The following is an 18,254-nucleotide window of genomic DNA, read 5'->3' as shown; positions in this document are numbered from 1 at the left end:
CCAGGAACTGAAATTTCTCACAGCAGCTTTCTCATCTAAATCATTACGTTCTGTTTTCATTTGCACCTCCTCCATCAGAAGAAAACATAATGTTGAGAACATATATATCCCTTTGGAGAGATTCCTCACACACAAGGATTTACAGTTTCAGAAACAGTCATCTTACTGGATAACCTTTAGAGATGGGTTAACAGTAACTAACACCGACTCCCATGCAAAGCTTCGAGCTCTATATCTGCAACCAACGCTCTCCTCCCTTGATTTAGGCCATGCATGCTATTGTCATTCTTGAGACTTGGTGTATTGTCCCTTTTAACCCACAAAGTACATTTCTGTTTAAGTGTAAGCAGCAGGGTCAGTAAAGCCCAATTCCTGCCCTGGTAAAGGAACCATTCTAACACGTTAAAAAAAAGATACAGACAAAAGAGAACAAACTCTTTCCTGAATAGAGTACTAGTGCCCTAGTGCTAGGCTACCAGAAACAGAATGGCACCCTTAGCTATAGGAGCACTATAGAAAACTCATTCTGCCAACCTTACAAATACACAGACCCAGCACTCAGTACCTATTCAGGAAGAAGCCCAAGGAAGCAGAGAACTGCTGCCTCTCGTGCAAGACAGTACAGATTTAGGCCCCACTGGAGAAAATAAACTGTTAATACCATAATAAGCAGAAAAGGTCAGTTAAACACTGCTAGACAAGAACACATGTATTAACTAGCTCATGACCTCATTTACAACTTGTTGATTCAGCTAGATGAAAACCTCTCACTGCAATGCTCATTGTTACAGTAAGCAGCAGCTCACAGATTGCCTTTCAGCAATCTCTCTCTTTGTGTTCCACCAAGATGTTTCCCAGCTTCTCTCACCCCATATTACCTCACTGCCGTCTCAGGTGTCTGAGTTTTACTGACACGCTGCATTGAACGGAGGCTTCTGGAGTGTCATCAGAGTTGCAACCCATCCTCTTTATGAAACATTTTAGTGCTCATTTGCATGATTGCAGATCCCTCGTGTCCACTTCACATTATTACTCAAAGTTTCCTGCAGGTTTAGTCTAAAAATGAGAACTTTGCCATGAAAAAGAGTTCATAACGTTTCTTAATAAAACCACACCACCTCTTGGATGCTGCTTCTGCAGAGGCTTGACAACGAAACACTGCCCCCAAAAGAGAAGGAGTTGTTTACACTGGATACTACAAAGTGAGGAATTCAAATTTTTGAGCGTCGGAAAGTAATAGCACAATTGCTTGGATTCTACCAGGAAATTAACTTGGGGAACCCTAACTTCCCACTCCCTCATATCCTCTAACGGTGAAGGGCTCATCTTACAATGACTTGTAAAGCAACTTGCTGTGAAGCAGCAAGTGGTGAGCCACAGAACACCATCAAAACTCCTGTCTCTCCTGACAATGTAAGATCAGTGCACTACCGAGTTAGTGATTTCATTTCAGCCAAACCCTTGACTGTCTTCATTCCGGTGTATTCAGAAGACTATATGGCCACAACATGCAAGTGCCAATAACACAGGACAGACTTCAGAAATCCTGTATTTAATATGGCAGAAGTAGCGTAACAACCACTGGCACCTTTATTTTCAGTGTGTCTAATTCTCAGGATTACCAGTCACCAGACTGGTTACACAACAATTTACACAGAGATTTAATAAAATGCCTATGACTAAAACATCTGCCTTAAGAGGGGATGATTTTTAAAAGATACTCTTTGGAGCTCACAGTACTTAAAGGCATGATGCAGAAGCACCAGCAGGATTCTGTGGCCCGTTCACTGGAGGCTGGCTCAAGCCCAGACAGAATCCTAACAGCCACTTATTTTTAAGTCATGTAAAAGGAGAGACAAAATCTCTTGTACATCCTCAATTTATATGAAGCATCCTTTGACGGACAGCTCAGCCAAATGGGGTCTTCTGAATTGACTGGGACAGCTATGCTGTCCTGAGAGCAAGACTAGTTCCTCGTCTGCTGTTACGAAAGGTAATGTCATAAAAAAGCTCCACCACCACACAGAACAGCCTCTCCTGCATCGGAGGTGGCTCCAACACACAGCAAATCCAAATTCACTCCACTGAAATCAACCTAGAAGCCAAGCCATTCAGAGAACATTTAATGTCAAAATCCCCATCCATCTCAAGCAGCCACCGAGGCACCAGTACTAGCACCACAAAGGGTAGCTTTCATCCAGCCTGTCCCACCACTGCTAACTGAATGCCGTTCAAGACAGCATCAGCATAGTGGGCTTTAAGATGTACTGCATTTTCAGGCAGCGATGTTTTTGCATGGCAATGCCAAAGCACACCTCTTCTTCACCCTCCCACTCAGCCAGAGCTGCCCAAACAAGTGTTACTCACTCCAACAAGTTTTGTACTTTGAGCTAACACAGTAAATATCTTGCCCTTCAGCAAATATGCTCAGAAGTTAGTTCTAAACTGAGAAGGAACACAAATAAACATACTTGCACACACAGAAATTAATATTTGCCCAGTCATGGCACAGAGCAACTATAAACAGAGATCAGAAATCCTGTTACCAACATTTGCACATCTCAGTGATAATAATGCCAACAAAACAATTTACTCATTACTGGGGTACCGCCACCAACTTCTACAACTGTTTCTTAAATTTTTTAATGCATAACAGATTGGGAACTCTATAAATAATCCAAGAACTGAGTTCCTTACAGACATTTGCAGTATTCTCTGAGCAAATAAAATGGACTTTCAATTCTAGTTCTGCCATGTGATTCAGAGGCTGTTTCTATAATACAGCATACATAATGATCAGAGTTCTGGGTCTAATTACAATCATAAAGAACCTGAAGAGTACTGGAAAAGAACACAGAAGCGGAACTGTAAAAATACAGTCACAGCATATTCTAAATTATGAACAAAAATTGCTATGTTGAGAGACTGGTCCTCAGAGTCAAGCAAACCTCAAAATTTTAAGCGTCTCTCTTCAAAAAAGCTGCTATTGGCTTTTTTTTTTAAAGTGATCCAGGTTGCCAAAAAGAGACCCCAGCTCTATACAGAACAGGTACCTGAAAGTATCCATACGCTGAGAAAGCTGCTTACTAAAAAGCCTATGACACTATGGAAGTAGTATAGGAATCAGGAGTCTCGAGTTGGAAAGAAAAAAAAGGGCATGTGTATGTTGAGCATGGAACACTCTCTACCCTCTTCTGTGTCTACCAACTGCAGCATACACTGCATTTTATCCAAGAAGATAAGATGAAGACACAGCAAGTAATTTTTTTAAGAAATAAAGACCACGTCCAAGTCATAAAATTGCATTAGGTTAAGAATAGCAAGAGTTTAAAATAGTAACACTCAGAAAATAGTTCTCCTACCCATTTATCTAAATGCTGCTGGCAGGAGGGAGACAGAAGACATGGGACAGCAAACCCAGAGATGCTGAATCTGAGCAGCACTTTATCCCTGTACGCATTAAGTGCATTTACATGTTTAGCCATGCATCCTCTTCTCACAATTTTGCGAAATTTGTTTCTGGAATGAACCAACTGCTTCTTTCTTCTCACATTGAAGCTGTACATGGCATGTTTTACCGTGTTTGTATGAGTACTGTATCTTTCCTCTTAAGAGGAAAAAACATCACAAAAAAGCAATCCAAATAAAAGATCTTCTAATGAATGCACAAAAGCTTAAAAAAAAAAAGTGAGCAGACCAAAGTAGAGAGCAATCAGCAAACACAGCACGGCAGCAAGTTCAGAAGGTTTCACCTCCCCCAAGCCTCCTGTTTAAAGGCAGCATTCATAACAAGTAGTTCACACCTAGTAAGTGATGTGACCAAGTGATTAAGGTAATAACTGCACAGTTCAAGAACCTGCAAAACAAACAGGGTTGTAAAAGGTGACACACCTTCCTCCTATTCCAAGTATTTATAACAGTTTCCTTAAGTTTTTCCCAATAACTTTTTTTTTAATGACAAAGAATACAGTTCAATATAGAAAACTTATTTATATTCTTAGGTAAGAAAACTCTATGTATTTAGTGTAATTCTGTGCCTCTATTGCGATAGTGACTTAAATTCCAAGGCTGACTCTGATTACAGATTAAGCTCATGACTTCTCCCCATCTAGCTCAGAGTATTTACCAGTTAGCACAAATCGCATTGTTTTGCCCTTCATAGGGGGAAATTACATGGTTTCCACCCTTTCCACCTCCTTCATCAAAAGAATGAAAAAAGAAGCGTCTTCTCAGAGCTACTCCACAGCTCAGACGAAACACTGAAGTCTGGCAGCAGCAGTGTGCTAATCTACCCTTCAGAGAGGTTGGAGACAAAGCCATTTTAGCTAGCAGATTTTTCCTGAAGGAGGGGCTACTTTAAACATATACAAAACAATTTTAATGAAGTCACATTATACCTCTAACAGTTGTAGACAAAAATTTGGTTTGCTTTCAAAGCCTCTTTTGCCCCAGATCCTTAGACTTGGTAACAGACAGCATAGCATATCTTTCAGAATCATATCTGGTAATATAGCAACACTGCACACAAATTTACCACATGCTAGTCTGCAGCCAGACTATCCAGATGGATTAAAAAGTAAATAGGATGATTTGAAGTATTTGGGAAAGAGTCTTGGGACAGTACTGCTTATCAACTGGTTACTTATTACCTTATTTATTACTCCTCATTACTCCTAAACACTCCAAGAAGAACTACAGAATGCACTTTCGTTCACAGGTCACATTTGCAAATAAGGCTTATAATTCAGGATTTTTCAATACTTAAAATAGAAAAAAAATAGGCATATATTTATATTTTCTAGCTTTTTAAAAGATGGCATGAAAGGGCCAGATTATAGAACCAAACCTTCCGTGTGACTCCTTTCAGAGGACAAAAGAATTTTTACTATTTTAAGGTAACTTCTCACTGAACATCGCTAGTATGTGCACTTGAATTTAGGATGCAACCCCATTTTATCTGATTCTTGTCTAGTTTTACAGATATCTAGTAGATATGGCAAACTAAAAAAATAAAAGTCAAGTGAGCAGGTCAACTCCTTTTAATCTCAAGCATCTCTAGTAATTTTAGATTAAGTCTTCAATTAATTATCTGGCAAATGCCTTGTAAGATGTACCAAAAGTACTTCCAGAAAGATACTGGTGCAATGAATCAAATTTTAAGCTTGAAGAGATTCTGTGACCATCAAGTATGAATTTCCACACACACAGGACAAAAATTGTTCAGGCAAAGACATTCCCAAATTGTTGCTTAACTGTTTTCAATGTTTGCCTCTTTAAGCACACTTGACAAACAAAGTTTTCAGAAGTGAAAAACAGTTTTAATGGTGATTCTAGAAGATGTTTTCCTGCGTATGAATTAGCATCATGAAATAAAGCAATATAATACAAACGTCGTACACAAGAGCACAGTAACCACTGTGCCATTTGACAGATAAAGTTCATAAGCAACAATTACTTTGCAAGTTTTCCTATATAAAATTAATCTGTTTACATTCAATAATTGTAACCAGAAAATTATCTCTGCTGTTTGCATTGCTTTATGCATATTTAGTTACATTTCATGCAGTTGAACTTGTGGTTGAGTGGTTATCAGGACTGAATATTTTCCCTCACTAAAGCAGATAAGGGCTGTTCTATCAAAAGATATGAAAGGGAAAAGCTCTACCAAAGGACAGATTGCATCCTAGAGGCTTTTATTGCACTCCCAGTACTGCTAGCTGGAACATGAATCACACTGTAACATACAGCTCTTCACTTGATCGAAAAAAAATTGACTTTTCAAACTTTTAAGTCAAATGGATGGAAGAAAAACAGAGCATTTAAACAGAAGAGATATTCCGGTAACCCCCAGTTCTGAGCAAATTTCCAACTTTGGATCCTTAGTTTTAGGAAAAGGTTCACTATATCAAGATTGATAGAGTTTACTCATTTTTATGGTTCTCTAATCAAATTTTTCCTTAAGCACCTGCCCAAGATACATGCAGCCAATTTCCTAAGCTGCTAGAAGTGCTTCTATGACACAATATCTTACACTGCCTCTATAAGAAATTCAGCGATTGATTGATATTGCAAAGCTGCCACAGCATTTGTTGATACTGTGTTTCCTAACTGCAAATATGAACAGTGCATTTTTTTCCTAAATAAAATAGATTTAAATAACATGCATGTTGAAACATCCATGTTATTTAAATTACACACTGGAAGTTAATTTCCCCCAACATATCTTCAAAGTAGCTTAATTTCCCAAACTGGTGAAGAAGTACTTTGTTTTCCTTACAAATCCAATTCATATATTTTGATACGTCATTTTAATTAGGGTTATACTGTAAACTGATGTAATTAAATCTATATAGAATCTTGTGTAGGCATGTACATTGATTTAGCCCAGCCTCACACTAACACAACTTAAAAAAACCAACAACCAAGGAATTGAAACAAATCAACTTTATTTGAAAAGTATTAGCACGGTGTTGCCACTGAAAACTGTCTGAAAATCTTTTAAAACAAGTAACTTGCTTTATGATGTAGAAGCCCTTCTTCATAAGCAACTACCAGTTGGAGCAGTAAAAGTACAGACACTCAACATTCTAAAAGCAAAAAGCAAAAGAACTGCTGAGTGATTGTGCCCCAGCACAAAAGCACCATTTGTATAACTAGCACAAAGTCATAATCTACTGATTTAGTACTAAAATAGCATCCAGGTGAGAAATACTTTAGTAACAACTGCTACCCTCTCTGCAGCACTTTTTATTGGTGTACCTCGACGTACTTAAGCAAGGACAAGGTTACCAAATGACTAGAAAGAGGGGCTGTGCCACAGCTGGAAATTACTCACTGACATCCTGATAGCCTACCACACAACTGTGAGTTCTGTATTAGAAACTGATCTGATAAACTAATCCTCAAAAGGTACTTGTGTGCATACAGGTGCATGAGAAAGCCAGCGTAGTTACATGCCACCACGGTCCTGCATCACATACACCACCAACAAACAAGTACTCTCTCCCACAAACATATGAAAAGAGCATAGAACTGTAACACCAGCTTTTTGCAGTAAAAGTGCTTTGCTATCCCAGTATGAGTATAGTGGAGCCATGACAAAGAATGCCACGTGTGTTTTTTTTAATGGCAGTAAATAATTTCCAGACAATAGACATTTAACAGATTAAGAAAAAAACTCACATGCCAACACTTCTGCAGTCAGAATTAAAAACCTGGATGTGCTACTTCAAAAAACCACAGTCCTCTAACCACTTAACTAAAGGGAGTTTCCTTTAGCTGGCTGCTGTACATCTTTATCCTCCAAAGCCATCTACAAGGAAGAAGCATTGCAGAGTGGGAAAATAATATGCTAGCCATTTCTCTCCAAGCTAGGCAGTACTCACGCGGATCATCATTGGCTATCAACCTCAGCAGCCTGGATCCAATCCCTAATTAACCCCATGTGCGGTCAGTGTATGAATCACATACCCACCTGGAGAACAGGTCCCGGAACATCAATCCTTTCATTTCCTAAAAGCAGACACCTTGCATTCCAGAACTAGACTTGCAGGCCAAGGTTTAAACCTCAGCTGCCTGAGCTGCGTTAGTAATTTTGTCCATTTATCTGCAACACAAGGACTTGTTACCTTCTCTAATCCACTCACAGCATATATACGGTTCACAGGTTGTAAACTGAAAAGCCATATCCACGCAGCAGTGAAAGGTAACCTTCTGGTGCTGTGGTCACAATCGAAACTAGGCAACTTTTTCCTTAGTCTCTTGTTTAATGCCAGCAATATAAGTTACAATACTTCTTGCCTGCACAACATTTCACAGCAGCTTTCTCAGTCAGACACAGGCCAAAGTCACTGTGCTGTTCTTTCAGGGCATCCATCGTGTTTCCAGACACCAGGTCTACTCTATTTACATATCAAAGCTAAATAACAAAGTTCAGTAGAAGTCCCTAGACAGGATTTCTTTCCTGCTAACATAAATACAGTCCCTTAAGCAGAACTGTAATGACTAGATTATCATGCCATTTGTTGTACTCAATGTAGTATCATGCTATTAACAAACTCTTAAAATTCTTGTAGTAAGCAAAACTATTTACTACAGTAGTGTTTCCTCTTGAATACACATACACTTACCCACATAATGCATATTAAGGGCCAAGTACTTGTACTGGAAGAGAGGGTTGTTGTGCAGACTACTTCTTTGGATCTGCTGGAAGAATGAGCTGACATCCCATCTGTACAAGACATCCAACAGCATGATGCTTGGGACCCTTAGGGCCACGTTTAATACTGCCTCCAACTTCTCCTTTGCAGCCATTCTCTTCCCTTTCTGTGAATTGGCAGCAGACTGTAAATAGCACAAGACAGAGAAGAGTAATCAGATCAATCTCACTGTACAAACAGCTATTAGGCTTTGTGATCACATGAATGGGGCTTCCTGTGTGGCCACAAATGACTGAATGAATAAACTGAGTTAGATTCAAATCCAGACAGGACAGCTTCTATTTTTGCTATATAAAGGTCAATTTGCTAGCAATTTTTCCATGGTAATACTGTAAAATGGGGAAGGGGGGGTGGGGGGTGGTCTGGTTAACCACATAAAACTAGTCAAAGGGTGTGCACTGAATAAGACTTCATTCTTACTTGCAGTAACTTAGCATCAAAGATCCCAGCCAAAATACCCCAATGTACTAGGTACTACATAAACTTTAATACAATAAGCTTTAGAAAGCAAACACCCGATAAGCCTTAGAAAGCAAACACCAACAAAATTCAGGTACTACCTCCACTTCGCTTAACACTCTTTCTATGCCTCTTCAATGAAATAACCACCTCAGAATATTCTCAGAATATTTTAGATTCACCTCCTCAATGCAAATTGAAATAATAATTTTCCAATATCTAAACTTTTAAAAAAATAATTTACAGCATTCATTAGCCTCTATGACTTTATATATGTATGGAATTTGAGGGCTCTGTGTTTTGAAGATTAAGACCAATAATGCAATTATTCTACTCAATTTCATGTAATTCACCGCAAGGAATCATAAACAAAAGACCATATCTTCAGTCCAGAGTACTAAAACGTAATTTACTTTTGGACCCTGCAATCAGAGAAAATGGATGACTAAGTCAATAAAGGGTGCTCTTTTTTTTGTTTTTAAACAGGAAAAAAATGCTGGTCCATGACAGCATCTCAAAAGAGAGCTAGTCATCAACAGGACCATTTAAAGAGCAAAAGGATCAGTTTCCACATCCTGTCAGAGCACTGCCTTCAGCCAAGACTGACAGTTGTTCCTAAATGAAGTGTGCTGTTTTTACCACATGCCACCTGCCCACCCTAGGAACAGCATTCACCCCACACTGTCTTTGTGAGCCACCAATTAGAGACACTATTAGAAAAGTGCAGTTGAAGTATTCAAGGCCAAGGTGGGGATGATCCAGCAAGTTTTTACCCACAAGCATCCATTCAAACAAGTGAAAACAAATTGCCTGCAGCACGATCAGCCTGAGGACATATTTAAGAAAAGGCTACCGTTCCCAATTATTAAGGTGACAACTGGAAAGAACTATATCCTGACCAAAGAAACAGAAAAAACACGCACTTGGAACTGCACTTCTTAAATAGAGTTTTACAGGTTTACAGGACTTTATTCATATTATCCTTGTGTAAGTTTGTAAAGTTTTGCAGTTGTGCAAGTTTTATACTATCAAATCAACACAGAAGTACAGCATGAAATGAAACCATGCTAATATACAGAAACTAAAAATATCGTCCTCTTCATATGGGGACAGACACACACATAATCCATGTGTGAAGTTTTATTTTTCTTGCTATGGCAAAGATGCTACCACAAACTGTCCATGCGCACACCTAAAGCCACACTGACACTTGTCAGGGCATGATGACATAAAATTAATTCCTCTCAAGAACTGACGAAAGATCAAAACGGAAATTTGGCCCAGTAAACCACAGGTCACAGGGCTGCTGCTTGTCACCATCTAGCCCACAGTCTAACTTTTCAAGTTACATAAATGTGGACAGCTTTTACAGAGCTCTTGCAACAGCTCTACAAACCCCGAAGACAGCACATGCTTCCGCTCACACAGGAAACGCCTCCCCACTACCTCAGGCATCCCACACAATACCGGCATTTCACAATGCTTCCCAAAATGAATTTAAAGGTCAGGCAGAAGACTACAAATATTTAGAATGAACAACCAAAACCATTGCCCAAGCAGCTGCTACACAATACCAGCATTCAAGATTTAATGTGAATAAAAGACAGTTTAAACGTATGGTACTGTACAAACAAAAGTTGGGAGCTACACAGATTGTATACAAAGAGTTTCGCCAGGCTGCATGCTGAAATACAAGCCTATGCTCAGCACACAGATTAAATAATTCATACCAAAGCATTTTAAATGTCCTGCAATTTTTAAACATCTTTGGTTTTGCCGAGTTCACAAGATTAATTAAAACTTTGAAAAGAAGCTGCCTCCTGGTTTTTTGCTAGGTTACTTTTCCAAGTAGATCAGGGCTTAGGTGTGGGCAGGAACTGACTTCCAGGTTTTCACTCTGTCATAAAAACACCAAGTGACAACAAGCACCTGATTTCTAATGATATTATCGTAACTGTCAAGCCTTCTCCAGTCATCAACAACCAAGTATGTAGGACAAGAAGGAAATTTTCACTTGAGCTTTCACTTTCTGTAATTAGTCCAAATGCAGAATTCCATGGATCTCTCCTAATACTGAAAATTAACTGAGGTTCAGCACATCCAAATTAAGGTGAAAAATTTTGCCTCCCAAATTCACGCACATACTTGGGAACGTAAGAGAACTGAAAAGTGCAGCATTTATATTACCTAAGAAAACAATCTAAATTTCAAACCCTGTTAAAAAAAAAAAAAAGGCAAAACAAACTTTGAAAACCACATTATGTTGCAATGAAAAGCGGCCACTGCAATTCTGCAGCATATTCTGTCACTGACTGACAAAGCATCCAACACTAATAAAAAATCCTTTAAAATTAACTCCACTAGAAACGCGGATGTGTTAAATAAAGCCTCAGTTGTAATTGCTGCCAAGTTCTAACAAAACGTAATACAGGCAAGCAAAGTCCATTGCTGCTCTAAGCTCATTGTAAAGAGCTCTCACAATACATTATTTTGATTGGTGTAAAAACAAACAAAAAAATAAAAAACACACCACAACATTAAACCTCTAAAACCTTTAGATAAACGATGATGACAAGAGCTGCTGGATGCTCAGACATTAGAAAGGAAAAAAAAATAGGTCACTGTTGTACATAGCCAAAAAACAGATCTAAGAACAGGACCGAGAAGCCACTACTCTGTGCTTCAAAAAATTTTTCCCATGATTTCAAACATTTCCCTGTTCCAAATCAGGGTAAGAAAAGTCCTAGGAAGAACTTCAGACTTCACATCTTAAGTGAGTGCAAGCACAGTTGCACTTTTTCACCAAAACCATCTTTTAAAAACTTCCCATCAAAACTGATTAATGTTCATGGAAATAGTTTTGTTTTCTAACAACACAGTACTTTTCAAAAACCCCTCCCTCACCTAACATACCCATTTTGTCAAAAGCATATTCCTGGCTAGCTTTTAAAAAAAAAAAGCACAATAAACCCAGTAGAATTAGCAAAACACAATTAAAAAAAAGACACCATCACAAGTCTGTCCCAGCTCATTCCATCAGCAGAACAGATTAGCAGTAAACTCAAAAATACCCCTCAAAGATAACACACATTTTCCCTTTAATAGAATTTTCTTTCTGAGGTTTTGTCATCACGTAAAATTTTACCATTTCAGCTGAAGCTGTGAGTTATGCCACTTAAACCAGTGTAACTGTTACTTATGCACCAACTTAATTATAAATCTATCACATCACAGGCAGAAGATACTCACTGGTGAAGCAGTGCAAGAGGCTGCACAAAACCTGCATCCATTTATCCAAGCAGGTGCAAAATTATATTAACAGAGAAGAGTTTCTTCATGTAGAAAAGCATTAATTATAGAATTACTTAATGGTTACAGAAGTATGCTGGAATACCTGCAAGTTTAAGAGTTATTCTAATACTACTGCCACCCAAAATCACCATAGAAAGACACAGTAACTCCAGCTGGGATCAGAACTTCAAAGCCAGACTTGATCCTGCAACACTCAGCCTAACATCTGTTAACAAGATGCTCATTCTCCTACAGGATTACAACCTAAAATACTTGGAAAGATTGACTAAAAACCAAAGGAAACAATTTCAACTTCTGTTCCTCACATCTATGAAATACTAGTTACTTTGGATACATCCGTTCACAAGCAGGCTTTGTTCTGTAGTCTAGTTTCCACTTCAAATTATTTTCAGTGATACATTCAGAAACTAAAAACATCACTAGGAAAAGCTTTTGTTTTCCTATAGGGTAAACTTGCAATACAGATCTAGAAGAGGGGAAAAAAAAAAAAAAAAAACCACAAAATGTACAAGTCCTATCTGTAACTATAGTTAAGAGTCACAGTTCAAAAACTAAAATAAGACCCATCACCTGGATTGCATTCACGCACTCCCCAGAACCCCTCCTTCCATATGCCTGTCCTGTTCTTGGGAGCATAAAGAAAGGAATTCGAAGTACAGAGAAATCCTGTTCTTCAGAGACTTAGATCTTTATATCATCAGTTTAGGAGGGAGAAAACGAAGAGAAGAAAAGGGAAGGAACAGGACAAAACGTTTATCAGATATGCACTTAGAAAATAATTTCCCTGTGTGAGTCTGTAGAGGAAAATAAAATGAAAAACAACTAGAACTCCGGAGAGTGAGTCACTGATCCATCAAAACAGCTCTTTCCCATGCAGTCAGCAGCAAGGAAAGCAAAAGATGCCTTGCTCCCATGCAATTTCAATTGGCAAACAAGGACAGCACTCAAAAATTTCTGCTGAGATGGCCAGAAACAGTGAGCATACCAAGTGTACTAATAAAGCAGTGAAACATTGCAGACGTGTACGGTAACACTGTCATTAGGATCTGGTCAGCATTTCCAATAATACTCAGGGTTTGTACTTCACTAGAGCAGTTCAGTAATTTCAAGTAATAACCACAGAGTATTTAGCCTTCAATTTAAAGGTTTAGAGAGCGTCGGTTGGCAGACTACTTGATCTTGCTATGTAAGAAGTTAACAAGAATAAATGCATTTTTTTTTCCTCCTTTTTCCCCCCCCATCTGATCTAAACAATATGGATTGCTACAGAGCTGCTGCGGTGGTGTGACTGGAAAACTGTTGCTTCTACCTAGAAAACAAATTAATTCCTAAATTCCTACTCACCCAAGACTCATTCAGTTGTGAAGTGAGGCACAGCTAAGGTTAATCACAACAAACAAATACATAACATAGTTTGTGAAAAACAACTTTTACTATAAAGCAAATTAGGTCAACCTCTTATCTGTTCATAGGGACATAAGTGAACATGCATTCACATTAAAGGCGTATTAAAAATGGACAAAAACAACTAGAGACAGTTAATTGTCCAGCAGAAAAAACAAATCCATGTTTCCAACTTTAAGTTTCATATGAGGGAGAAGAAAATCAATTCAGGAAATTAGGATATCACAGAGCTGTGAAGTTAAAGTTTTCTTTAAAGATTTAGTTCTGGACTACATTGATATACTACAAGCAGCTCCAGTACACTCGCAATTATATACCGCAATTATAGGCCACCTGTGAAACACCCTGTGTCTTATTTTTCATAACGAACAGGCAAGACCAGGGAACTGAACTTGCGGACTAAAACATGTTAAAGGTTAAGAAATCCACCAGGTATGCAGCAAAATATCTGTGGATTCCTACAGGATCGGCATTCTGCCTGCGTATGATCAGTTCAAATCCAGTCACACTAAGAGGGACTGCTTGTTTTTTAGATCACAGATTTGCCGAGTTCGGTTAGGCACCTGAAAGACAAGAATTTAGTTCATTAAAATAAAAATATATCTTTAAGTAAATTTTCAGAAAAAAGTCTATATTGAATCAACAAACTGAACTGCTCTGAGGTCCTTTTTGGCTCTACAGTTTCTTGCCAGTCCAAGGCTTGGTTTATTAACTAGTTATTCAGCTTTTTTCTTTTTTTTTTTTTATTTCATTTTTTTGCTGTCACAGCCATGTTTGCAAGCCTACAGCTACAAGCCTGCCTAACCACATTTGTATCAGCACATTCTGAGAAAATCTGGGCAGCAATCCCAAAGTGCCTCTGCAGTGGATAGAATACCCGGAGGACCTGCACACAGAGCATTAATGACAGCCCAAGATGATGCAGTCTGTGACAACCCACCTCAGCGAGCTGGATCACAGGACGACCAGCCACGCAAGTAAGGTTGGTGTACCCCATCCACCTCACAATAAACCTGCAACCCAAATGTGTTACCAGGATGAAATTACACGACAGGATTAAATATATTTCTTCCTCCACAGTTGCTCGTTTAGTTTTTAGCCATTTCAGATATAGACACAGCCTATGTTTAGAGCTGCAATGCCAAGAACTAGTTACTTGATGGCTTAGAAGTTAAAATATAAAGTAAGACTTTCAAGATCTAAGTCAATATTGATAAAGTTGCTGCTGCTGCCGCCTTAGCTATTTGAGTCCTGTAAATAAAGACCATCAGTTTCCAGGCCTGTCAAATATGCAGCTTAGCTTCCTGTGGTACCAGACTCGCACAACAGAAAGATCAAACGAACAGTGAAAACACTCAGAAAAGCCTCTTTTAAAACATGTTCGAACTCAAGGTGTGCAACCATAAAAATTTTCCTGAAAAATTCCATGAGATGAAGTACCCACTTCTGAATGTCCCTTTCAAGTATGCAACTAATTACAAAGCAGCAGGGCTTCTCTAAAATGAAAGGAAATATTATAAAAGTAAAGGCAGGGAAACTGGCACACGGATGTCTGAATCTTATTGAAGGCGCTAGACATGAACATGCACTTAAACAAACTACAGCAAAGTGTCCACTTTATAAACACATCAAACATTGTCAGGTATATTTGGAGCTAAAACTGGACTCAGGAGAGTAAATCACTACAGAGGACTGAAGGAGAAGCCACCCGTATGTCTGCATGAAGAGGAGACCAACAAGTTTAGCAAACAGCTTAGAGAATGTTTTTGAGAGTGCAACATGAAACGCTAAGTAGGCTTATACAGTTTTCCACAACACACCCATTCGTTCACATCTTATTGGAATGATGTGACTTTCTGCAGCTGCACCATGGACTCCAGCTGCTGAACCAGACTGAGAGACTAATCTCCTTCCATCGTCTCTAATGGAAGGAATTCCCCCGTATTTCTTCCAACACGCATTGCTCAGTTCGTATCTCCCACAGATGTAGGTTGCTTTAACGTCAGTAGCTCCTCCTAAAACTGATATAAAGCTGCATTTTGGAGAAGCAGCAGCTTTATGTGGCTCTCCAAGACTTTTGACAATCCTTCCACATAAACGTGGTCACAAAGACAACTATCTTCTAATGCTAATGAGTTTAGGTATTAATAAAACTACATCCTTTCATGACATTATGGCCCAAAAAACAGCAGCTCATTACCACAGCTATTAAAACTAAGTAGAAACAAGAAGATACAGTTTCTCATGCACAGGAAGCTCATTATTTCAGATAACTGGCAAAAATAAGCCAAGGTTGCAGGTAAACTAAAGTTACAGGGTGCAATAGCTTAACAGTTCTCATCTTAAAAAAATTTTTTTTCAATGTTTTAATCTATCCTCACTAACTTATAAACAAAAGTGATCAAAGAGTATTTAAAAATTATTTCCTTCCTTCCCAAGTTCAGTCTCTGGCAGTACATTACGTACCAAAAAACCCCCTAATACAAATGTAACTAAAAGTGTCCACATCTCAAGCCCACAAAACAAGTTCACAGAAACTCTTGTACTAAAAATTGCAGAAGAAGTGAATACAGCAACAGCTACAGACTTGAAAACAGTATTTTGAGTGAGATCACAAATGGCTAATATTTACGAGTCGAATGTGTTAGAGTAATCTCACTTTACACTGATAAACAAAAGGTGCTTTTTTTTTAACCTATAATGTCTAATATTCTCCCTTGTTTACTGGTACTTACGAGCATTAAACTGAAAAACACATGTTTTTTCACTTTCTTCTCCCAATTATAATTATTTAAGCACCAGTCCCCTCACGCACACCCCCGAAAAGGTAGCACAACCAAAAGATAAGAATCCCTCTAAGAGCGACCATCTGGCACAAGTGTATTTAGCACACGGAACCACTCTCGATCACAGCAAAAAACTGGAAATTCTCATCACAAACCTTATTTTAAAAGGCTACAGGAGATCTCAAAAAGCCGACTAACGTGACATAAGTAGGGAAGAGAGAAAAAGCCCTGTTCTTCACGTTACGGAGGGGCTGCTTCTTACTTACATAAGCGTTACCATATGCTCCAGGGCCCGGCTCCAGGAGGGAGCAGCCGGGCCTGCCCGCTCCCCACCTGCCCGCCCGGAGCCCCCGCACGCCACGGCCCCGAGTCCCGGCCCACGGCCGTCCGGGCACCAGAAAAAGCCTTCGGGGATATTTAGAGCCGGCTGCGGAAACCAGAAGGTAAAGCCAGACCCCAGGGAGGGAGGGGAGCACCGCAACCCCCACAGCGAAGGCAACACCTCGGTCACGACTGCAACACCGAGCCGCTCGTCCTCTGGGCCCGAGCCGAGCCCCGCAGCCGGCCCGAGCACACGGACGCGGGCGTGCAAACCGCGACTCCCGCCCCCGCCCCGCTCCACGCACACTCCTCGACCGGCGACTTATTTCCTGCCCGCCGCCCGCCCGGCGAAACCCTCGCGTTCATCCCCGGCGCTGCGGAGAGCCCTTCGCATCCTCCCGCGGGCCCCGGGCAGCGCCGCCGCCTTTGAACTCGAGTAACCCCCTGCAAAGCTCGCCGCAAGCCAGCGCCGGCGGGGGGTGGTGGGAGGAGGAAGGAGGGGAGGAGGGGGAGGGACGCGACGCTGCGCACAGGGGAGATCGGGGAAGCCCCGCCACACAGACGCGCGCACACGGACACGCACACGCGTGCAAGCGGCGGGGGGGCGCCGAGGTGCGAACTGCGCTGTGCGCGCCCCCGCAGGCGCGCGGGAGGGGGGCTGGGCGGGGGGCGCCTCGGCCTCCCCGCGACGGCCTGAGGGGAGGGGGACGGGACACGCGCGTGTGTGAGGGGGCGGGTGGGGAATCACCTGGGCCGGCGGGGGGTGGGGGTGGTCGCCGCCGCCTCCGCCTCCTCCTCCTCCTCCTCCTCTTCCTCCTCCTCCTCTTGCTCCCCGGTGGCACGGCGGGGCCCCGCGCCTCACAGCGACGACGGCGGCGGCTCGGTGGGCGGCGGGGGCAGCAGAGCGGCTCCTCCAGGCACCATGGCCGCACCGCGCCGCCTCAGGGCGCCGACACCCCGCGGGCCCACTGACGGGTGGCCATGGCCCCGCTGCCTGCGCGCGCGCGCCGCCCGGCTCTGCGCATGCGCCCGCCCCTCCCGCAGCACCGCCCCGCCCCGCCCCGCCCGCCCCGGAGCCGAGCGAAGCAACTGCTGGCGCGGAGTGGTCACCGCCGCGGGGAGCATCCCCGACCAGCCGCAGGGGCTCTGGCCGCAACGCCGGGACAGCCCGGCGCCAGCCACCCTCTCCCAACGCCCTTAGCCGTCCCCCTGCCCCGAAAAGGTAGAGGTTTGGGCTTAAATTGCCATGGGAGAGCAGGCGCTGAGGGATGGGTTCGGGTCCTCCCAGGGCGTGAAGGACTCGTCAGGGCAGCTGCGAGCCTGAAAGATGACTCACAGAAGTCAGCCACCAAATTTGAGGTAGCGTCTGGGCAGATCTTTGGAAAGGCAGCTCAGCTACCTTAATAATATTCGCTACTGGCTTTGTGGAATGCAAAATGCCGTATTAATTTAAAATACTAGAATCGACCCGGGTTCTTCCAGTGGAATACTGCAGAATCTATAGTCGCCTTTGTTGTGAGATCAACCAGAAAAATGCCAGACTCTTTGTTCTACATTGTCATTTTTCACGTGGAGACCTGTGCTAGGGGCAGCTCCCTCACAGCACAGCCCGCTGTGCAGGAGCTCACGATTTGCAGTCTGGGCTCACAGCCCTTCCATGGGAAGTCTTGCTAATATTTACTTATTCGTAAAGGTTGCGTGGCCAGGACCCTAGCATACACTCTTAAGTGCTAAGGAAAAAAATGTAACCCAA

At 41.5% G+C, this 18,254-nt stretch overlaps 1 protein-coding gene across 4 annotated transcripts in view; it reads right to left on the bottom strand.

Annotated features, from left to right (window-relative positions):
* The window catches only part of RNF145 (ring finger protein 145), a 47,834-nt gene extending 30,321 nt beyond the window's left edge, over positions 1 to 17,513 (bottom strand). The window contains exons 1-2 of one of the 4 annotated variants that reach the window (XM_075102587.1): positions 17,250 to 17,513; positions 8,130 to 8,343 (exon numbers count right to left, since the gene is read on the bottom strand). In XM_075102587.1, coding sequence (XP_074958688.1) covers positions 8,130 to 8,313 — 184 coding nt within the window. In that variant the 5' untranslated portion in view covers positions 8,314 to 8,343; positions 17,250 to 17,513. Of the gene's footprint in view, positions 1 to 8,129; positions 8,344 to 16,446; positions 16,468 to 16,806; positions 16,948 to 17,249 lie in introns of those variants that run through there. The other 3 variants (XM_075102585.1, XM_075102584.1, XM_075102586.1) reach the window with 3 other exon arrangements.
* Between the last annotated feature and the right edge of the window lie 741 nt (positions 17,514 to 18,254).

This window comes from Phalacrocorax aristotelis, chromosome 8 (assembly GCF_949628215.1).
Source record: "Phalacrocorax aristotelis chromosome 8, bGulAri2.1, whole genome shotgun sequence".
Lineage (NCBI taxonomy): Eukaryota > Metazoa > Chordata > Aves > Suliformes > Phalacrocoracidae > Phalacrocorax > Phalacrocorax aristotelis.
Note: the sequence above shows the minus strand (reverse complement) of the source record. Positions and strands in the feature narration are given on the sequence as shown.